We start from the raw sequence: 18,069 nt of genomic DNA on the forward strand, positions 1-18,069 counted from the left end.
CATTTGATGCCCTGATGAGTCGCTGGCAGACACTTGTTTAACAAAATTTTGTAGGCAACTCATGCCCTGCTGTAATTGGGCTGAGAGACCGTATACCATTGCCACTCTGGGCTACAATCCATCCCGCCATCTGAAGAGGTTGGCACTTCATACAAGGCATTCTTCATGGTGCTGCTCTGATATTTTTTAAGCAGGAATAGGCACGCCTCCAGATTGTGTGGGAAGGGGAGATAGTTTCCTATGGTCTTTCGAACAATTTTCTGCTTTTCACGTTAGACATAAATTTCCATGTTTACCCTCCTATAACAACTTAATTTAAAGCATGCAAACCTGTGAACTTAATTATGATTTCTTACCAGAAATCATATAGAAACCATAAGAATAATGGTTAGCTTATTTAATCTGGTAAATAAAGATAACCCAGTGAGCATGGTAATATTTATTATAAGTAAATTGGCCAAAGAGTGATGTGCAAATACAAAACCTAATCTAGTTAATAACTCTTTGACCCCTCCTACCTTCCCTGAGACATAATGGCTTTCCCCTCTGGGTCCCCGAAGTGCTTGGTTTACACATGTTTTTCATCCTGTATCACAGTCCATCTTGCATATTGATTAATTGTATAAGGTTCTCATTTTGCATTAGATAATAAGCAATTTGAAGACAGAGACTATAAAAATAATGGTATTTCCTTCAGCACAAAGTGAATGCTCATCTCAACAGACCCTTATAAATATTTTTCCAAAATATCTAAAATTATGAAGTTAGACAGGGCTTCATTTTTCAAAATTTTAACTATTTCATATGAAGGATGAAGAATTAAGCTTCAAGAAGGGAAGGTGACTTATCTAGAGGAGCCTGATTAGGGAACATTGGTGTTAGTCTCTGCTTCCCTCCCAGCCTACCATTCCTGCACTAACTGATTCAGAGCGATCACCGTATTCAGCATTACATTATCAATCGTTGAACTTCTTCCTTTCCAATTTCTGATCTTTTTAATATTAAAACAGTACTGAAATACCATTTTTAATAAATATTAAAAAAAAAACATTTTATACACAAAAGTGACATCAGAAAAAATTTAGCCAAAATGCATTTATGTTTCTAAGTAACTTAGTACCTAACTCCATTTTTTTTCTCCTTTATAACATTCTGCAGATCATGCTTGTTTTTAGCCTCCAGCTTGTCCCAGATATTAATTAAATGTGAAGAATGAGTTGTACTTTTTACCTATCAAAGATATTTTTTGTTGGTAGAATTTCAGGTTGCCCAGTTATGGATTTGCATTAATTATTCTGAGTTCTTTTAATGTTTTAGAGAAAGGTCATAAGAGATAAAACTAACCTCTCTTGTGAAGTAGAACCAAGTGTTCAATACCATTAACAAAGTTATAGTAATCAGCAGAATGAGCAATACAAACTCAAGGAAGACTTTAAATGAATCTCTCATAAATCATTCCATCAGCTTTAATTCTTAAAGTATTACTGTTTTTTATTTCTAAGAGAAGGAATGGAGTTGTAGTTTAAAATAAACAAAATGCAAAAGAGACCATTCTTTTGTAGGCTTTCCAGTGATTTTTCATTCTGTCATAGTGCCTGTTGTGATTTTTATTAAATTAACATTTATTAAGTAAGGCCCTAGCTGACAGTGGTGCTCCAAGTTTCAAGAAAACCACAAGCTAAGGGAAAGTGAAATAGAGAAGTTTACTACTCACAGGTCCTAGAGGAGATATGAGGCAAACATTGGGTCATTGCGGGGAGGGGGGGGGGTCAAGGAAGAAAGCAAACAGCTGGGGAGTGCTTGGGATTCCAGGCTAAGCTGGATTGGTCAGTTCAAACCAAAAAGAGCAATACAGAGCTTTAGTAAACTCCAGGGGGGTTCTTATCTGAGGGGCTTGCAAGGAGAAGGAGCTGGGAAGCAGGTGAGACTTTATCACCAGGGCTATTGGAGAAGTTATATCAGGAACTTCCACTTCCTTGTGACTCTGCGGGCTGTCACCTAGGGAATGCACTGGAGGATGGGACTAGGGGCAAGTGTCAGTTCCAGGCCCTTGAAGGCCGCTTATCCACAAAAAATGGATGCCGAGGCAGCAATATTATGGAGTAATTTTGCTAACAGTGCCCTTTTAAAAAGGTGATTCTAAATAAACAAATTTATTTCTATCATTTCTAAATGGGATATTTGCTTTGAAGCCAAAGATGGACATGTATCATGATGAAAATCTTCTGCAGCATGTGAGTCCTTAAGTTAAATTGGCTGGACTGATCTGATGATTCTGCCTTGAGGAGAAAAATGAAAACAAAAACAAACCAAAAACCAGAAAGGATAAAAGGTGTTCTCCAAGGTTGACATTACTCAAGAAGGATGAGTGGTTGGTTAATGAGACTTTTCCTGCCCTTTCAAATTGTAAACAAGAAAGGAGCAACAATAGCAACACATTTCTTGGCAGTGTCAAAATTTTCCAATGACCAGAGTCATTATGTTGACGCCAGAGTTGTAAAATTAAAGTAGCTGAATATCAGTGTTTCTATTCTGATCCAAATATTTGTTGACAAAATGGCTACATCTGATTGAGGAAGAAAAGCTGAGGATGACAAAGAAAGGATAAAAAAGTAAACTTAATTGAGCATTTAATATATGCACAGTTCTCCTTTTATTTGCTTTACTCCATAATGCTCCATTATATATATTTTATTTAAACTAACTCTTCTAAAAACCTGTCAGAGAGGGATTATTCCTACCTTACAGATAAGGAATCAGAACCCCATTAAGATGAAGTAACTTTCCCAAATTTATACAGCAAGTAAGAACTAAAGGAATTCTAACCTGGGATGGGCTCTTCACTCCATTCATCTAACCGAGTTACCTACATTATTTCCTTTCACATGATGTCAAAATTGTTAATGTAAGCCCCACTTTACAACTGAGGGGAAAGTTAGGTCAAATTGGTATTTCCCAAACACCATTCCACCAATGAATACTGGCCTGTCATGAAATTTTCAACAGTAGAAAATTGACATTGAATAGTCAAGTAACAAAACATTAGTGGATTTTCCATGAATCAATTTCTCTCTGCCTCTCAAGAATAATTTCTTTTGACATTGGATCCTTTATATATTTTGAGTATTAAAATGTTATTTCTTTTCTGAAATATTGTTGACATATAGCAGTATGTCTGGTTTATTGATTTATTTGTTCTAATGTCAAAATTTGTTATTTGTGTTCACCTTTATTTTTCTGCAAATACCCACGTCCAGGAACCTCAGTGTTCATTATCAGGTAGTGGGAGATGGAGTTGGGACTCAGCTTCACTTGTGCAAGACTCCTTTGTGTGTTACCTTCACACTAAGATGGGAATCCTGATAATTATTAAGGGTAGCCCAGTATTAACGTCTGTCTCACCATGGTGAGATTATGTATTGCTTTCCATGAACAGAAGTAAATAATGAAAAGGGCTTGTCTCAACTAGGTTTGTTGTTACTTTGCCTACTTTTATGGCCATAAGATAACATTTTGTCAGATGGCAGTTTGTTGCCCAAAGCCCGGAGACAAACTGGTTATTCTGGTGGTGGTGGTGAAGGTGTGTATGTGAGAGACTGCGTGTAATCACTTTAAAAAAGATACATTTGTGGCTCCTCCCATTTCATAATTTATAGATCAGGTTGTGCTCCCTGCTAGAAACTTACCCAAGACCACAAAGTTAGTTAATTGTAGATTTATGAATTTGAATATTGATTCAAGACAGACTTCTCAGCCCACAGGTTTAAGCACTACCTTATTCTTCTTAGTTATAATATATTTTATGTAAAATAGCACTTTTTGTCTTTCTTTAAGATTTATAACCCAATTCCAGGTTGTACCAGGAAGACTTAAAAGAATGAAAAGTCAATAATCATTGCAAGTTGTGTTGGAGAATGAGGCAAAGAAAATGTCAGTGGGACAGAAAGTTCTGTTATTGTGTGTACCTTTAACAGTCAGAGTAAAAAGAAACTCTATGAATCTAAGTAAGTGACCCCAGAGATTCATCCTTTTAATGCCCAGTGGTTTGTCACATGAGCCTTTGCGGTGGTTCATCAAGGTGAATCTAATAGCCATGCTCAGATACCACGTCTCACCTGTCGGAGGGAGTCTCCAAGTCCCTCATCGCGTACATCTCCTCGGTCTCCTTTCCCTTCCTCTTCACTTATCATGCCTGGCACAAACAGGGTAAGGGCCAGCATGGAAAATTTGGCAGAACCTGCATTTCTGTACTAACCATAAAAGGCTTCCAGGTTTCAAGTGAACATTTGTTCAAATGGGACTACCAAGGAAGCAGGTTTAGAATGTGTTTCAATTTAGGTGGCATTTTGCTTCTCAGGGATCTTCTTTCTTTCCTTTGAGTCCTAGAAAATCTCCCTACTCTTCCTGTTAGTCATGTATAAGGAAAAGGCTATTTGGAAAAGTGACATAATTTGACTCAGTTTAGCAATGTGTAATGATGCTCTCTGTGGGAAGGAGATACATGGAACATGGGGGGATAGAAAGGATGCGTAGAGCTTTTAATACCACAAGATCCATGTGATTCTCATGGATTTATAATTTGAAATGCTCATTAAATGATAGCTGGAAGTTTGCAACATGAGTAATGTATCATGATCATCAAAGAAGCGTGAGCAACAGTTAGGAAATGTGAACATGCTTGTAAAATCTGAAAAAGAAAAAAGTAAAATGCTGTGGCTATTACATTCAGTAAGGGGTTGGGAGTATTAGGAGAAGGGACTATACATGTGGCTGTATTATGATTGACCTCATGTGCTATTTGAGTAAGTGTGTACTTTATAAGCAATGAGAAATATTAGATTTGTGAGGGAGTGATAGTTTTCTGGTGAGTCTTGATTGATTAATTGTTATGTAGTGAGTTAACATGTTGGAATATATGTTAGGAAGACATTTCTGGAGGCTGAGCTGCAGATGGATTGAGAAAGGCCAGAGAGTTGGTTAGTTTAAGTCAGTAATCTAGAAAGGAAATAAACAGATAAACCCTATGATCTCTGAAAGGATTAAAGCTTAACATACTGAATTGTTTTCCTGAAAAGTGGTTCATAGTCTTACCTATGGAAGAACTGACTGCATATTTGGTTTTCACAAGCCAACATGATCCTCAAACAAAGACATAAATTGAAAATATGTATAGCAATTCAAGGTATTGTTTTAGTTGTTGCTGTTTTTCATAGATTCTGGTCAATGTACAGAAAGGAAAAAGTGTCAAGATTTACTACCACTTGAGGTGAGATATAAGACCATTAAAGTGATCAAACTTTAGCGTTTCTTGCTTGTGATGGAAGTTAAGCATGCTTTGATGACATGTAGCATGTAAGTTTCAAGCATGAAGAGACGGTGAATCATTTGAAAAAAAACTTGTTCCTTCCGTTGCATAATTTAGTAATGAACTCATGAAATAAGTTCTGAAATTCCAACTCCAAATATTTGAGTACTTTAATCTAGTATCTGAAAAATTTAGCAAAGTTTCAATTTTCTGTAAGCCTAGTGAGAGGAAAGGGAGTTGCCTTGACAAGTCGTGGTGATTTCCAGAAAGTGCAAGTGAGAGGGGAGTGCTTGTGAAGCTGGCTTGGGTTCCAGACCTTTCACTGAAGGGAGGTGGTTCTACTGATGATGTTTTTGAGCAAGTGTTGTATGGAATGATCATTTTAGAATCATGAATGTCTTTAGATTCCAGCATAGAGGAAGTATTAACTTGTAAGCTTTCTTAGAAAAGTAGACACATTACTGCAGGATATTTACAATATAATTGTAACTGCTAAACTGAGTATGAACATCACTGCGTGGTCTGTAAGTTCTTTTATAAACTGACCCTACTCTGGTCACTTCTCAGTGGTTCTTTTCTCAGCTGACCTCACCGCTATTACCTTTGATGTCCACTTTTACTTCTCTGCCTCATCACTCTGCTTCAGAAAGCTATCCATTATTCAAGAATTGGGCCCTCTCTCACCTGCTTCATGAAAAAATCCCTTGTCACCATAATAAACAAAGAGTCTTTGTTTATTTACTTCTTTTTTGGATAACATATCACTGATTCATCAGGCCCCAATAAGTACCTACTACTTTCTAAGTTATCTTCATAGAATATTGCAAAAGCATAGTATGAGAAATGTTATATTATGTCATTATTAAAATTGTGCTGTTAGCTAAAACTGCAAAAATATGATGACAGTTGAAATATAAGATAGCAAATAGTTAAATAATGAGGTAAGAAAAAGGTAACATGGACTCTTGGAGGGATCTCAGATTTGCAGCAAGATGGACATGGATTTTAATTGCAGCGACAATAACTTGATGACCTTGAGAACATTACATAACTGTTGATCTCCTTGTGCTCATGTGTAAAGATGGAAATATCTGAGTATTGTAATAAGGACTGAAACACATGAAGATACAGTCAAGTCCATTTCAGCATCTGTCACATAACAGACACCTCATAAATTGTAGTGCCTTAATTAATTAACTAATAGTGTTTTCACTTTTCCATATTTCAGATTCCACAAGCCATCCCTGGATATAATAATAGTATTTACCTCATGGAGTGATATTGAGAAATAAATGCGATTACCCATGTAAATCACAGAGCACAGCGCCTAGCATGCAGTACAGTACGTGCTTCAGAAAGTTACCTCGTGAAGAAACTGTTATGTTGAATTCTTATCATTGAAACATCTGCACATATTATCCCAGAATATATAATGTACTTAATTGTACCTAGTTCACACACCTGAACTAATATATCATATAAATTAAAAGTAATAGAAATTTTGAAAGAAATGGGCAAAGAAAAAAAATTAGGTAATGATAGGGTGTGTAAGTCTATATTTTAATATTTTGGGGGTTTCATTCCATTTAGTTGACTTATTAAATTCAGTCATTATTTTATCACTTACATGTTATTCATTATGATGTATAGCTGTTAAAAGAGTTACGAAAAAAATGTTAGTTTTACGGTTTGGTTGCATTATATATATTGTCTCAATTCATAGTTTCTGGGCAGGAAACTTTTTCTTAAAACATGTATTTAGTTAAAATGAGATTGTATAAATCATAATCTAATTTGGGCACAGGCAAATTGCAATGTCTCAAATGCCCACAGTGAATGAGTGACCAAGGGATATTGCATATTCCTCTAGACTGTGAGCTCCTGTGTTTTGTCAAGCACATTTCTAGACACGTGGCCATCTGGTTGAATTAGTGCACCAGCGTCGATCCTTATGTTAATTCCAGAAATACAGATTAAACTGTTTATTTCTTTAGATTAATGTATAAGTATTAACAGAAGTTTTATTATTTTTCCCTTGTTATTCTAATAGTATTGTTTATACACCCAACAAGTTGTGTGGATCCAAATCAGAGTACACTGGTTTAGGGACCGAGATGAATGAGAACTAAAGACATTAGATTAAAAAAAAACATTGAGGGAGAAGAGCTAGCAAACACTGAAGCCATCAGGTAATAAAACATTAAGGGAAGGAAGCTATCAAACATAGAGGGACTTTTAGGACAATGAAAGATCCAGCACTACTAACAGCTACAAAGAGGTCAAGGCGAAAGAGGAATTGAAAAAGAGACCATCTGTTATTATTCCATTAAAAAAATCATCTCTCTCTTTCTGAATACATTGTGTTCACACAACTATTTTTAAATTTTTATTTACAACTTAATCACTTTCTATTTTCAAAATGTGTGGAGCCAGTACCTTATTTGTTGTTAAATCATCAAAACAAAGATAAAGCTACACAATAATAAGATGTGTTAGGCTCACATAAGACCTACAGGTCTTCTGTAATCGTATCTGTCCTAGTTTTCAATTATAAATTGTCATGAACTTAATGGCTTAAAAAAATAGTTCTCACATTCTCCATGGGTCAGAGTCTTTTTGCCTTCCTTAACTACAGTTCTCTGGAATTTTTGGCAATCTGGGATGTTTGCAGGAGTGAAGAGAATTCCTCAAAGAAACTTCTCCTTTATATTCTCGCCAAGCGAATGCCTGCTTATCAGTGGCTATGAAGTTGATTAAGGCGTGATGCTGGCAAGTCGCTGCCCTTGTATCTGTTGCCTTTCTGGGAAACACTAGGAATTTCACGAATCCCATCTCATGAGGTTTCCATAATGCCTGTGAGGCGCAGAGAAAAATAAACTTAAAGGTAGTGTTCATTATAAGATCAAACTATCAAAAAAAGGTTGGAGCTGTCTTCCAGACACGTAATATTTTCTTTAATGTTGAAATTTAATAAGTTTTCATTGTTCAGATGATCAAAGACTTCTCTCAAATAGCTGGCTGTGCTTGCATTAAGGAAAGATCATAGTCCACTGCAAATCTTATGGTATTTTTCTCATGACAGTGACCTCAAGTAATACTCGACATACAAAAAAGGTTCTGAGGTCAAATAGATTTGGAAAATGGTTGTATCATATCTCCTAAGAGATTTGTAATGCATTTGTGCATTATGAAAAACTGGATTTCAAATTTCACTGTGCACTTGAATTGCTGGATTGCTGATTAAAAAGGTAAGTCCTATATTCATAGGATAGAGTTATCACCCAGGGGTATTATTTTTTATCACCCTATGTAGGCAGATCATTCAAGACCAAAACTTTAAGACATTGTGTGTTAAAGGCTCTGGGAAAAACTACTTTAAATACCACTGTTTAATGTTCAAGTAAAAGTTTTCCCTAAACTTGTATGACTTATATGAACTTTGTTAGTCTAAAATATACTTTCAGAAAAACTCACACTTTGCAGGTTACTTTCTGCATTTTGAGCTTGATTTCATACAATTATTTTAGCTATTTTTTTCCAAGGCTGAATGCAAGTATAACAAAAACAAAGGTCTGTTGTATTGTTACAGTAAAAACAGAATAATTATAATATTCCAGGGAAATTTTAGTGTCTGTGTCTAACTCATACCCATACAACATAAAAGGAAAAAATTCTTAGGTAGTGTTGAAGATTCCTCTGTGTAACTACCTAAAATTCTCTGGGATAAGGCAGTCAAGGTTTTGACTCCTGATTTCCATTATCATAGCTACAGTCTTACTTTTCCACTATACTGTTGGCTTATTTAGAAGAAGGGGCTATATGCAACCATTTTGGAGCTTCTATCAAATATACCTAAAAGTCATCATATGAAAAATGCAAGCATTTATGAAAATTCTAAAAAATGAAATATTTTCATAGCCAACGTTTTACTCATTTATTATTTATGCACTGTTTACATATTGACCACTTGCTACCTAATAGGCACCTAGCTGGAATCTTAGGCTGATAAATGTAGCCTCTATCTTCAAGCAACTTACAGTATATTGAGGAGCCAGACATGCACATACATCTAAAAACATTAAGTGCTAATGTTTTTAATGCATCATACCTTTAGAGTGGGAAAGTGTGACCAGCCTATCTAATGCTAGGAAGGGAACACGTAGCTGGTTTTCAGGATCTCACAGTGAAGAGAGACCTTTATGAAGGTGGTAGGGGGGAGCACACACACAGACACAGAAGGGCAAAGTAACATGGTGAGTGTTCAGTTAAGTGCCACACAGTGTGAGAATGAGGAACGTGTAAAAGAACTTTGCTCTCAAAGCTGAGTTGTAGTCGGTTAAATCTCCTATACAACTTCTTGAGGTACCATCCACTCCTAGAGTTCAAAGCCAGCTTCAAGGTCCTCCTTGTTTGACCCCAAGGAAAGAAACTGACTTATTCAAGGTTAGAGTTACACAGTGGCCTTGAACTATTAAACTCCCAGTTGTGTATGTTTTATACAGGGAAATTACTAGGGAAAAAATCACTACAAAAGGTACATATTCTCACACTGAACAATTTTTATAGTTACTTTAAAATGTGTTTAAAGTAAAAAGGATGAAGAAAAGGAAGGGATGAAGGGAGAATGAGAGGCAGTAAGGAACGGAAAAGGGAAGAGAGGCAGACAAAGGAAAAAGAAAGAAAGGGAGGGAGGGAGAATTCGATATTTAACCTTGGTTAAAATGAAAATGAAGGCCAACTGGAATATGCTGCCAGTAATTCACCTTCTTCAAGACTATTGAGGCTCATTAGTAAGATGAGATTTCCTAGTTAATAAAATATAGGATCTTATTCCCAGAAAAATAATCTTTTAAGTTGTTGGAAGAGTTTTTGCTAGACAGATTGATGATGTTGACCTAAAACAAAACAGGCTGAGGGACATTTCTTCAGCAATGATGGGTTTATTTGGGGTCAGCAGAGAATTGCAATTTGGGATCTGCAACCATGGTGAGCAAGGTGCAAATCCCCGCAGGACAAAGGAGGGAGAACTCTTTTCTAGAGGGGGAAAGGACGTTGGGAGGATTGTAGTAAACAAAGAGTCCATGGCTTTTCATGGGCTGAGCTGTTGCCAGGACAGAAGAGGAATCTTTCTTCTTCTCATTGGGCTCAGCTACTGTTGCAGAGTGTGAGACCTCTCCCTTTGGGTCTCCTGACTCTATTTAATTGTGGTTCTGTTTAGTAATTGTTCACAATGACCCATGTTGTTTAAATTGTTTACTGTCGCAATATTGGTGTTCCTGCTGGCATACAGACCATGGACATATTTAAATCTGAGAGTCTAGACACATCATGGATGTAGAATAGAGTAGTTTTGTAATGCTTTACTTTAAAAAAAATTTTTTTTTGCAAAGAAAGAACTTTCCATTGGAACTGAACATGTTGTAGTAGCCGACTGTCATAAGCGCCACTGAGATCCCCAAATGAAATGTGAACGCGTCTTCTCGCCCTCGGATCTCACTCATGTTGTGACGATCTCATCCCTAGCTTGACCTTTCAGCTTGTCTCAAAATGAAGGAACTTTATCAATGGGAAGAATTCAAGGGTGATTTTCTGTTCCTTCCCTTCGTTTCATTTAATATCATTGACCTGTTTTCAATTGCAGCTTTTACAGGAGAACACAGCCTGTTCAATGAAGCTGGAAGGAAATCCCCCACCCCCAGGCAATGACACTGCACAATCAGAACCTGTCCCACAGGTATTTTGCTTGTTTGTTTTGATTATGTCAGAAAGAACTTCTTGACGTCATTGAGTTTCATGAGTTTCTCTCTTGCTCTCGCTGAAGCAGGGATGTTGTATTGGCTAATACAAGATATGTCTCTCCCCTTTTTCCTCTGGACCTTTCCACGACCACTGTGTCTGCTGCTAAGCTTTTGATTTGATTAGCTAAGGTCCTGGAAGAACAAGGGCGAGGGAGGTGTCCCACCCCTCCCTGGCAACCAAGAAACAAAACAAAAATCAACAGAGAACAAAAAAATACACATGTATTCTTTATAGGACCAAAAAAAAAAAGTTTAAAAAATATGTCTTGGGAAAGGTAGAAAGAAGTACGTATCCCCCACAAAAACAAACAGCAAGGAAGTGTAACTCAGGAGCTTAATTCTGAACTTCCCTTTGGTCTGTTCCATATTTGACCAAAAAGATCGCAGCGTACCAATCATCAGGAATCGTTTTACTTAACATTTTTTTTTCAATTTGGGGGTTAGATTAATCAGAGTTGAATGGTTTGGCCAAAGTTATCTCAAAAGAGTTTTTTAAATATCTTGCCATTTGTAGAGAATATTTTATGTGACTTCATGAAGCAGCAGTATTATTAACATATTTATACGTAATTTTGTCTAGCCTTGGTTTTCTGTAAGATGCTTGTTGAGATATATGAGTTATTCTGTTAGGATCTAATTTTTACGTTAAACATTTCAATTTTGACTCCCTGAATTATCTTTTCTGTATTGTTTGACAGGACATGGCAGTGCCTCCTTGTCCTGAATGTGAAGAGGGAAATAACCTGGAAAAACAACGGAGCAGCACTGAGGGGAAGGCGACTAGAGAAAAAAAATTACTGTAAATACCAAGAAACTGCGTTAAAAACATCCGTTTGCTATCGTCTTCATACTCTTTTTAGACCACAAGCTTGATGGAAATACTAAGTTTTTAAAGCATGCAACTTTTTCACAATTTTATGTAACTTTTTAAAGTAGTCTACAAATTTTCCAAAAGATTCCAGGCCGATTATGATCCTTAAGCAATAACCTAATTAAAGTGGATATCCACAGTCATAAATAGTCATTGTCATCAGTAAATTGCCCAGTATAAATTGGTCTTTTCTGAACTCAAATGCAGTGTAACATTTAATTCTTCCGGTTCATTTGGGTATCTAGTACTTCTGTGATCTAGTTTTTGAAATCAACTGAGGATGATAAAAGATGGTGGCTCCTCAGCATTCTTAGTATCCAAATTAAAACCACATCATGAAGATCTTGGTCCACGCTGATTAACTGGAGCCACTGTCCTCAGTATTGGAATCTGTGCTGACCCGAGCATATTGTTTATTTGAGGGTGTTCATTGCTGGTCTCATTATTATTTAGACCCATGTCTAAATAATGTCAAGGCAATTCTGTCAGGGATTTGGTCAGTTAACAGGATTCACTGAATGTGTTTTGTATGATGTAGACAACACATCAAGGATGGAGGACTAAACTTCTGACGCAGTTGCTTATATGTTTTGGCATTCTATAGACACAGCCCCTGTGGTTGTTTGAAATGCTCAGTGTGATATTTGGTATGAAATTGAGTAACGGAATGGGGGTTGGGAAGAGGGCTCCAAAATACAAATATGCAAGCAGATAATACACATTTAAAAATGAGGACTTGATGAAAGTATAACAGCCAGGTAGTATCAATGAACCCCAATTTGTATATTTTGAAAACAAATGAATTATTAAAACAAATCAATGGCTGTGAGAATCTTTGAAGTTGGGACTCTACATAGGATCAAATAAATTCACTCTTGAATAATCTGAACATAGCTCACAAGCAAGAGAAACTGACACTGATTGATAGGATGGATATAGCATCAAACTTACAGACTAAAATTAATAGTTAAATGATCCTGTTAGGTTGTCTACACCAAATATATTCACTTCTGCTGGTTAGACCCATTTTTCAGGGAGCATATAAAACCACTGGTTTTATGGAATGGATCTGTCAAGTCACAATATATTTGAAGCACAGTTACCTGACAAGCTGTGTTATGTATCTATATAAAATGAAATCTATAATCGATAGATGAACTTAAATTCTGGTATGTAATGGCTCAACTTTGATCACGATGACAGACAAAGAAATTTAGTGATCTGGAGAAATGCCAAATATCATTAACAGTTAAAGTAATATCATGATTTGGTCACACAGCGATTGTACTTGCTGAGTAATTCAGTGTCATTTTATCAGTATTTTTCAGACTGCAGGCTACCTGAGAAAGAAAGAGAACCAGTTTTATAGATGATTTATAGAGTTTTCAGGTGAAATGACCAGGACAGAAGAAAACATCAAGGTCTGAAGTTCCTGCTGACTCCTCCTCAGCTCTAAAACTCATTTAATTCTATGAGATGAAATACCGCTAGCTTCCCAAGTCCTATTTCCCTACTGAACCCAGAAACCCTAAGCATCCCTAAATGTTTATGAAAGGGAAGCAGGTAATTTAAATTTAGGTTTACTTTCCAACCTCCACCTGTGGCTCCAACTTCCTTCCTAGACTGTATGGATCCAATGGAAAGTTAATCACCATTTTACCTTACAAAATATGTTTTGAGGAATCTTTGGAAATAATAAAATGAGAAGATGGTATTTTCCAAATTTTTTAAGAGTATAACATGATAAAAGAGAATTTGTCTTAATCAAATTTGAACAGCTCCGTCTGTAAATTATTTCTTCTATGCTCTAAATTCCGATTCTACTACATGACAGTGTGATCAATTTGCTTCTCTTAATTGTTGGCATGATCAAATGGGCTTTGAATGAGTATAATACATAATTTTTTTCTTCAATGATCAATAGCATTATGCATCCTGCAGAGTTTACTATGAGATAGTCGTCGCATTTATTTGTTTAAAAATAAAAAGAATTTGTAGTAGAAAAGCTTTACAAATATTTTTAAGAAATATTTTGGGTGTTCCTTTTAACTATTCACCACAAATTTTATTTTAGTACGTACTATGACTTGACTTTAACAAATGCATTTTCATTTCTGCCAATCCTTTAATTGCTTTAAAATAGCATCAGAGAGGTTTATATGCTTTACTTACATGTGTGGCTTTTGTCCATGAGGGAGGGGCCATTTCTCATTATTTCTTTAAATTAGCATCTATATAAATAAATAGATGTTGTTTTTTGAGGAGTTAACATTCATAGCCTAATTGTCCTCATGTGGAAAAATACACTAACCTAGATATTGAATATAAATGGTACGATTCTATCATGTTCTTGTAATGGTAAGCAGTGAAGAATTACATATGCTTTGCAGAATGTGAATTGATCACTACTGAGAAACAAACATACTCTCCATTGGAATACCTTATTTTAATATAGGTACTATTAGAACTAACAATTTATTTCTCTCTAGTTATTTTGAAATACTAATCAATGCTACATACACATTCTCAGTTGGGAATTGGTTTTGGATTTCGTGTTTCCTTTTATATGCATTAACTGTGTAAATTAAACTAGTGCCTAAAATGTATAAGAACTAAATGAAAGCTGACTGTGTCTATCCCATGCCAACATTCTCAGATGAAAAGTGAAAAACTGGGTTTTGACACATCTGGGTTTGGTTTTCTGTGTGATCTCAAATCTCTGAATACTGAATATACGCGATGGCTAACATTTTTTTTTCCTTTTTCATTCTTTAGTCATATATTTAGCATTGAAGTGCTATTTGAAAGGCATTTCTGTTTCATAAAATATACTGGATTAGAAGTCTAAGACAGTCATTTGTGAAGGAGACATTTACTGTTTTAGATCGACAGTGTGGATAGCTGGATTAAAACAATATTTGTGAACTTTGCTCTAATGGAATCTTTTCTTTCTATAGCTCAGGCACTGTACTTAGCACCACTTGCAGCAGAGGCGGACATTATTACTGACACTGGAGAGTAGGGTGAGCTGGTCAAACCTAGAGGGTAATGAAAACATACACTGTTTACTTGGAGGACGTTTTCTTAGTCCTGTGTACAGTCTTAAATGTCCCCAAACTATCTGTTCATCTGAATTACACGACATAATATTGATGGTCAAGTGGTGAAGGATAAAAGAGACTGAAAGATGGCCTATTTTTGCTCAATAAAGGTTTGTTACCAAGACTACAATGTGTATGATCCTCCATAAACCAGTTGAAAAACACGTATTAACTTTTAAAATAGTGCTTCCTCTGTGTTTCATAACTTAAGAACTTATTTAAAATGTCATCCTGGAAATTTCTTCAATCTTTCATTGCCAGTGTCCCAGAAAACCTTTATTTTAATTTCATTTTTTTTAAAGTAGTGTTCCATGTTGGCAGAGATTTTTGCCTTTTTGTTCACAAGAGTCTCAACTGCTGAGAACTAGCTGCCCCATAGAAGGTGCTCAAATATTGAAGCAGCAAAGGAAGAAGTAAAGGAAGCAACAAGGTGGCATATTCTAGTATGAAAATAGGATATCATAACAGGAAAATCGTAAGACTTAAGTCTTTTAGGGAAAAAGAATAAATATCATATATTAGTTTGGGTTTTTGTTTGTTTTGATTTTAGGCTATATTTCCTTGGCCTTTTTCTCTGAAAGGTTTATCTATGGGCCTATGGCTTTGGCTTTAAGCAGAGCAGACAGGGCACCCCTGGAGGAATTTTGGAATGCAGCTCAATGTCATAGATATAACCCGCAGGGCATGTATGTGTCTGCAACTGGAACCCAGCTTGGACATTCACCTGAACTTGTACAGGTCACTTGATTTAGTATTAGTTTCTAACCTCTTGGATTTTAAGGAATTGGACTAAGATTTTCCTCTCCATTCTGCTAAGCCCTCGTTTCTTAGCAGACATAAGCCAAGGGCTGCTGAGTATCTAACTTAAAATCTGGAGGATGGGGCTCTGGACTCCACAGACCCTCACTACGAGCATATCTATTCTTTTACCTAATTTATTTGTCAGGCTTACACACTCTGCATACACTTTTAGTGGAGAAAGGGAGTCTGAGTCTAATGTGATTTGACAATAACGTATCTGAATAACATAATCTCAGTGGTCCATTCTCTCCATCTGCTCATTCAGTCAGCCATTCAGTCACTCGATAAATATTCTTTGAGATTCTCAAATGTGCCTGCCATTCCACTTTTTTTTTTTGAGGATCCAACAGTAAACAAAAGTAGTAGTAATTATGAACATGAATATTGTACTTAATAGGTACCAGCCACTGTTTAAAATGCTTTAATTATTAAGTATTCTCAGGATTAGTTAATACACATTGCAGTTATCCTTTTTGCACAGATGAGGAAACTGAGGTAGAAAAATGTTAACTGAATTGTTACACAGTGAATATGTAGATACTTGAATGCATATTAGCCCAATTAATGTTTGCAACTTTGGGAAAGTGTGAGTGAGATAGAGAATAAGCTTTCTCTGAATCAGCAGAACCACGGACCGGGTAGGTATGTGCGAAAAAGTAAATTAGATAGTATCACATTGATGAAATGAACTCTGTGATCCTTGAAAAAGTAAATACCTTCTCACTTTTTAATCCACTGAGTCATAATTAAAGAGATTAAAACATGGGTTAAAATATAAACCCTGGAAAAATACCCTCTTTCATCCCATAATGGAGACATAAACTAGTTAAAAGAAATGGAAATTTAGGGCAGATCTTTTTCCTCTGCAATGTCAATCTCACTTTCTATTTCTCCTTTCATTATCACCATATTTGTGGGTATTATCACTTAATGTTCTTTGGTATTGGAGTTCACAAATCAATTTTAAATATTTCTAGGATGCATGTGTTTTATCCATGGATGTATCATCATTAACTGAAACCTAATAACTGCCCCTGCATCTCCTCATACACATGTGCATGCACTATATGCACTTGTACGTGCTCCTGTCTGCATCTGCTTGTTGTAGGCATTCCCTGTAGTAGTGTCTCTCCTACATCTGTGCTTCCTGGCATTTATGAACATTCTAATTTGTGGGTGCATACACTTAGTATATGAATACTCTCATGTTTACATTTGTATGCGTGCATGTACATGCCGGGCTCATGTATTCATGGATATTAATTCAGCAAAATATGCATATATCGGTTGAATACCTTTTTTGCTATCCTGATTCTATTTTTACTTACATGTTTCATGTTTGTTTTTTTTTAACACAAGAATTCTAAAAGCACAGTAGATAACTGTATGTATAGTTAAGTGAATGTCCAGTGCAGTTGCAGGGAACACACTGTGCTGATCTTGGCTGTGCAAATGGACACACCAAATTCGCATCTCAGAGCAGGCATTTGATGTGGACAATCTCCATCCATCAAATACCGAGAGAGGCCTGCCCCACGCACCTGTTTATGTCTTTTCATTTGTCTACAGTTACACCTAGTGTAGGGAATTACATTTGGAGTTACTCACCAGATGTTCAAAAGAGGGGAATTTCTTTCAGCATGATTTTGTATGTATGGGGCCTCAGAGGAACTTACCAATCTCCTTATAGTAACCAAATTGTTTTTTACTTGGGGAAAGTGAGGTAAGTAATTATACTACATGCTCTGACTATACTAGAGCAGAGAGACACTACACTTAGAGAAATAAGAATGAAATCATAGGCTCAAGGAAAGGGAGGTGTTTCATGTATCTCAAATCTTCAGGAAAAAATGTTCTTATGGCAGGAACCTGGTGTAGAAGTTCCCTGCTATGGGTTGCTTTGAAATCACTACTCTTTTTAAAACCAGTGTCTGTTTATTGAGGAAATACTTTGCTTAGGGTTGTCTTTTTTTTCCTTTCTCTCTCTCTCTAAATAAAGTGATGCATTGGTGCTTTGTCTGTTCTCTATGTGTTAAAACATTACTAAGTGTATGGCTCTTACTTGCAGAATGAAATACTAATGGACTCCATGATACAACTGCCAAGGTTAACTGGCTTTTACTCAAGATCTGGGACGCTTTGAATAATTTTCTTTTCTCAGATAATTTGAAGGTAGATTTGTCTAATTGATTC

General features: G+C 36.1%; 1 protein-coding gene across 4 annotated transcripts in view; it reads left to right on the forward strand.

The window, feature by feature from the left end:
- The window catches only part of LUZP2 (leucine zipper protein 2), a 423,667-nt gene extending 408,757 nt beyond the window's left edge, over positions 1-14,910 (forward strand). For all 4 annotated transcript variants that reach the window (XM_032488380.1, XM_032488378.1, XM_032488379.1 and 1 more), the window contains 2 exons: positions 10,947-11,039; positions 11,802-14,910. In XM_032488380.1, the coding sequence (XP_032344271.1) occupies positions 10,947-11,039; positions 11,802-11,906 (198 nt within the window). In that variant the 3' untranslated portion in view covers positions 11,907-14,910. The remainder of the gene's footprint in view (positions 1-10,946; positions 11,040-11,801) is intronic.
- Positions 14,911-18,069: the final 3,159 nt, after the last annotated feature.

Source organism: Camelus ferus, chromosome 10 (assembly GCF_009834535.1).
Source record: "Camelus ferus isolate YT-003-E chromosome 10, BCGSAC_Cfer_1.0, whole genome shotgun sequence".
In the NCBI taxonomy this organism is placed as follows: Eukaryota; Metazoa; Chordata; class Mammalia; order Artiodactyla; family Camelidae; genus Camelus; species Camelus ferus.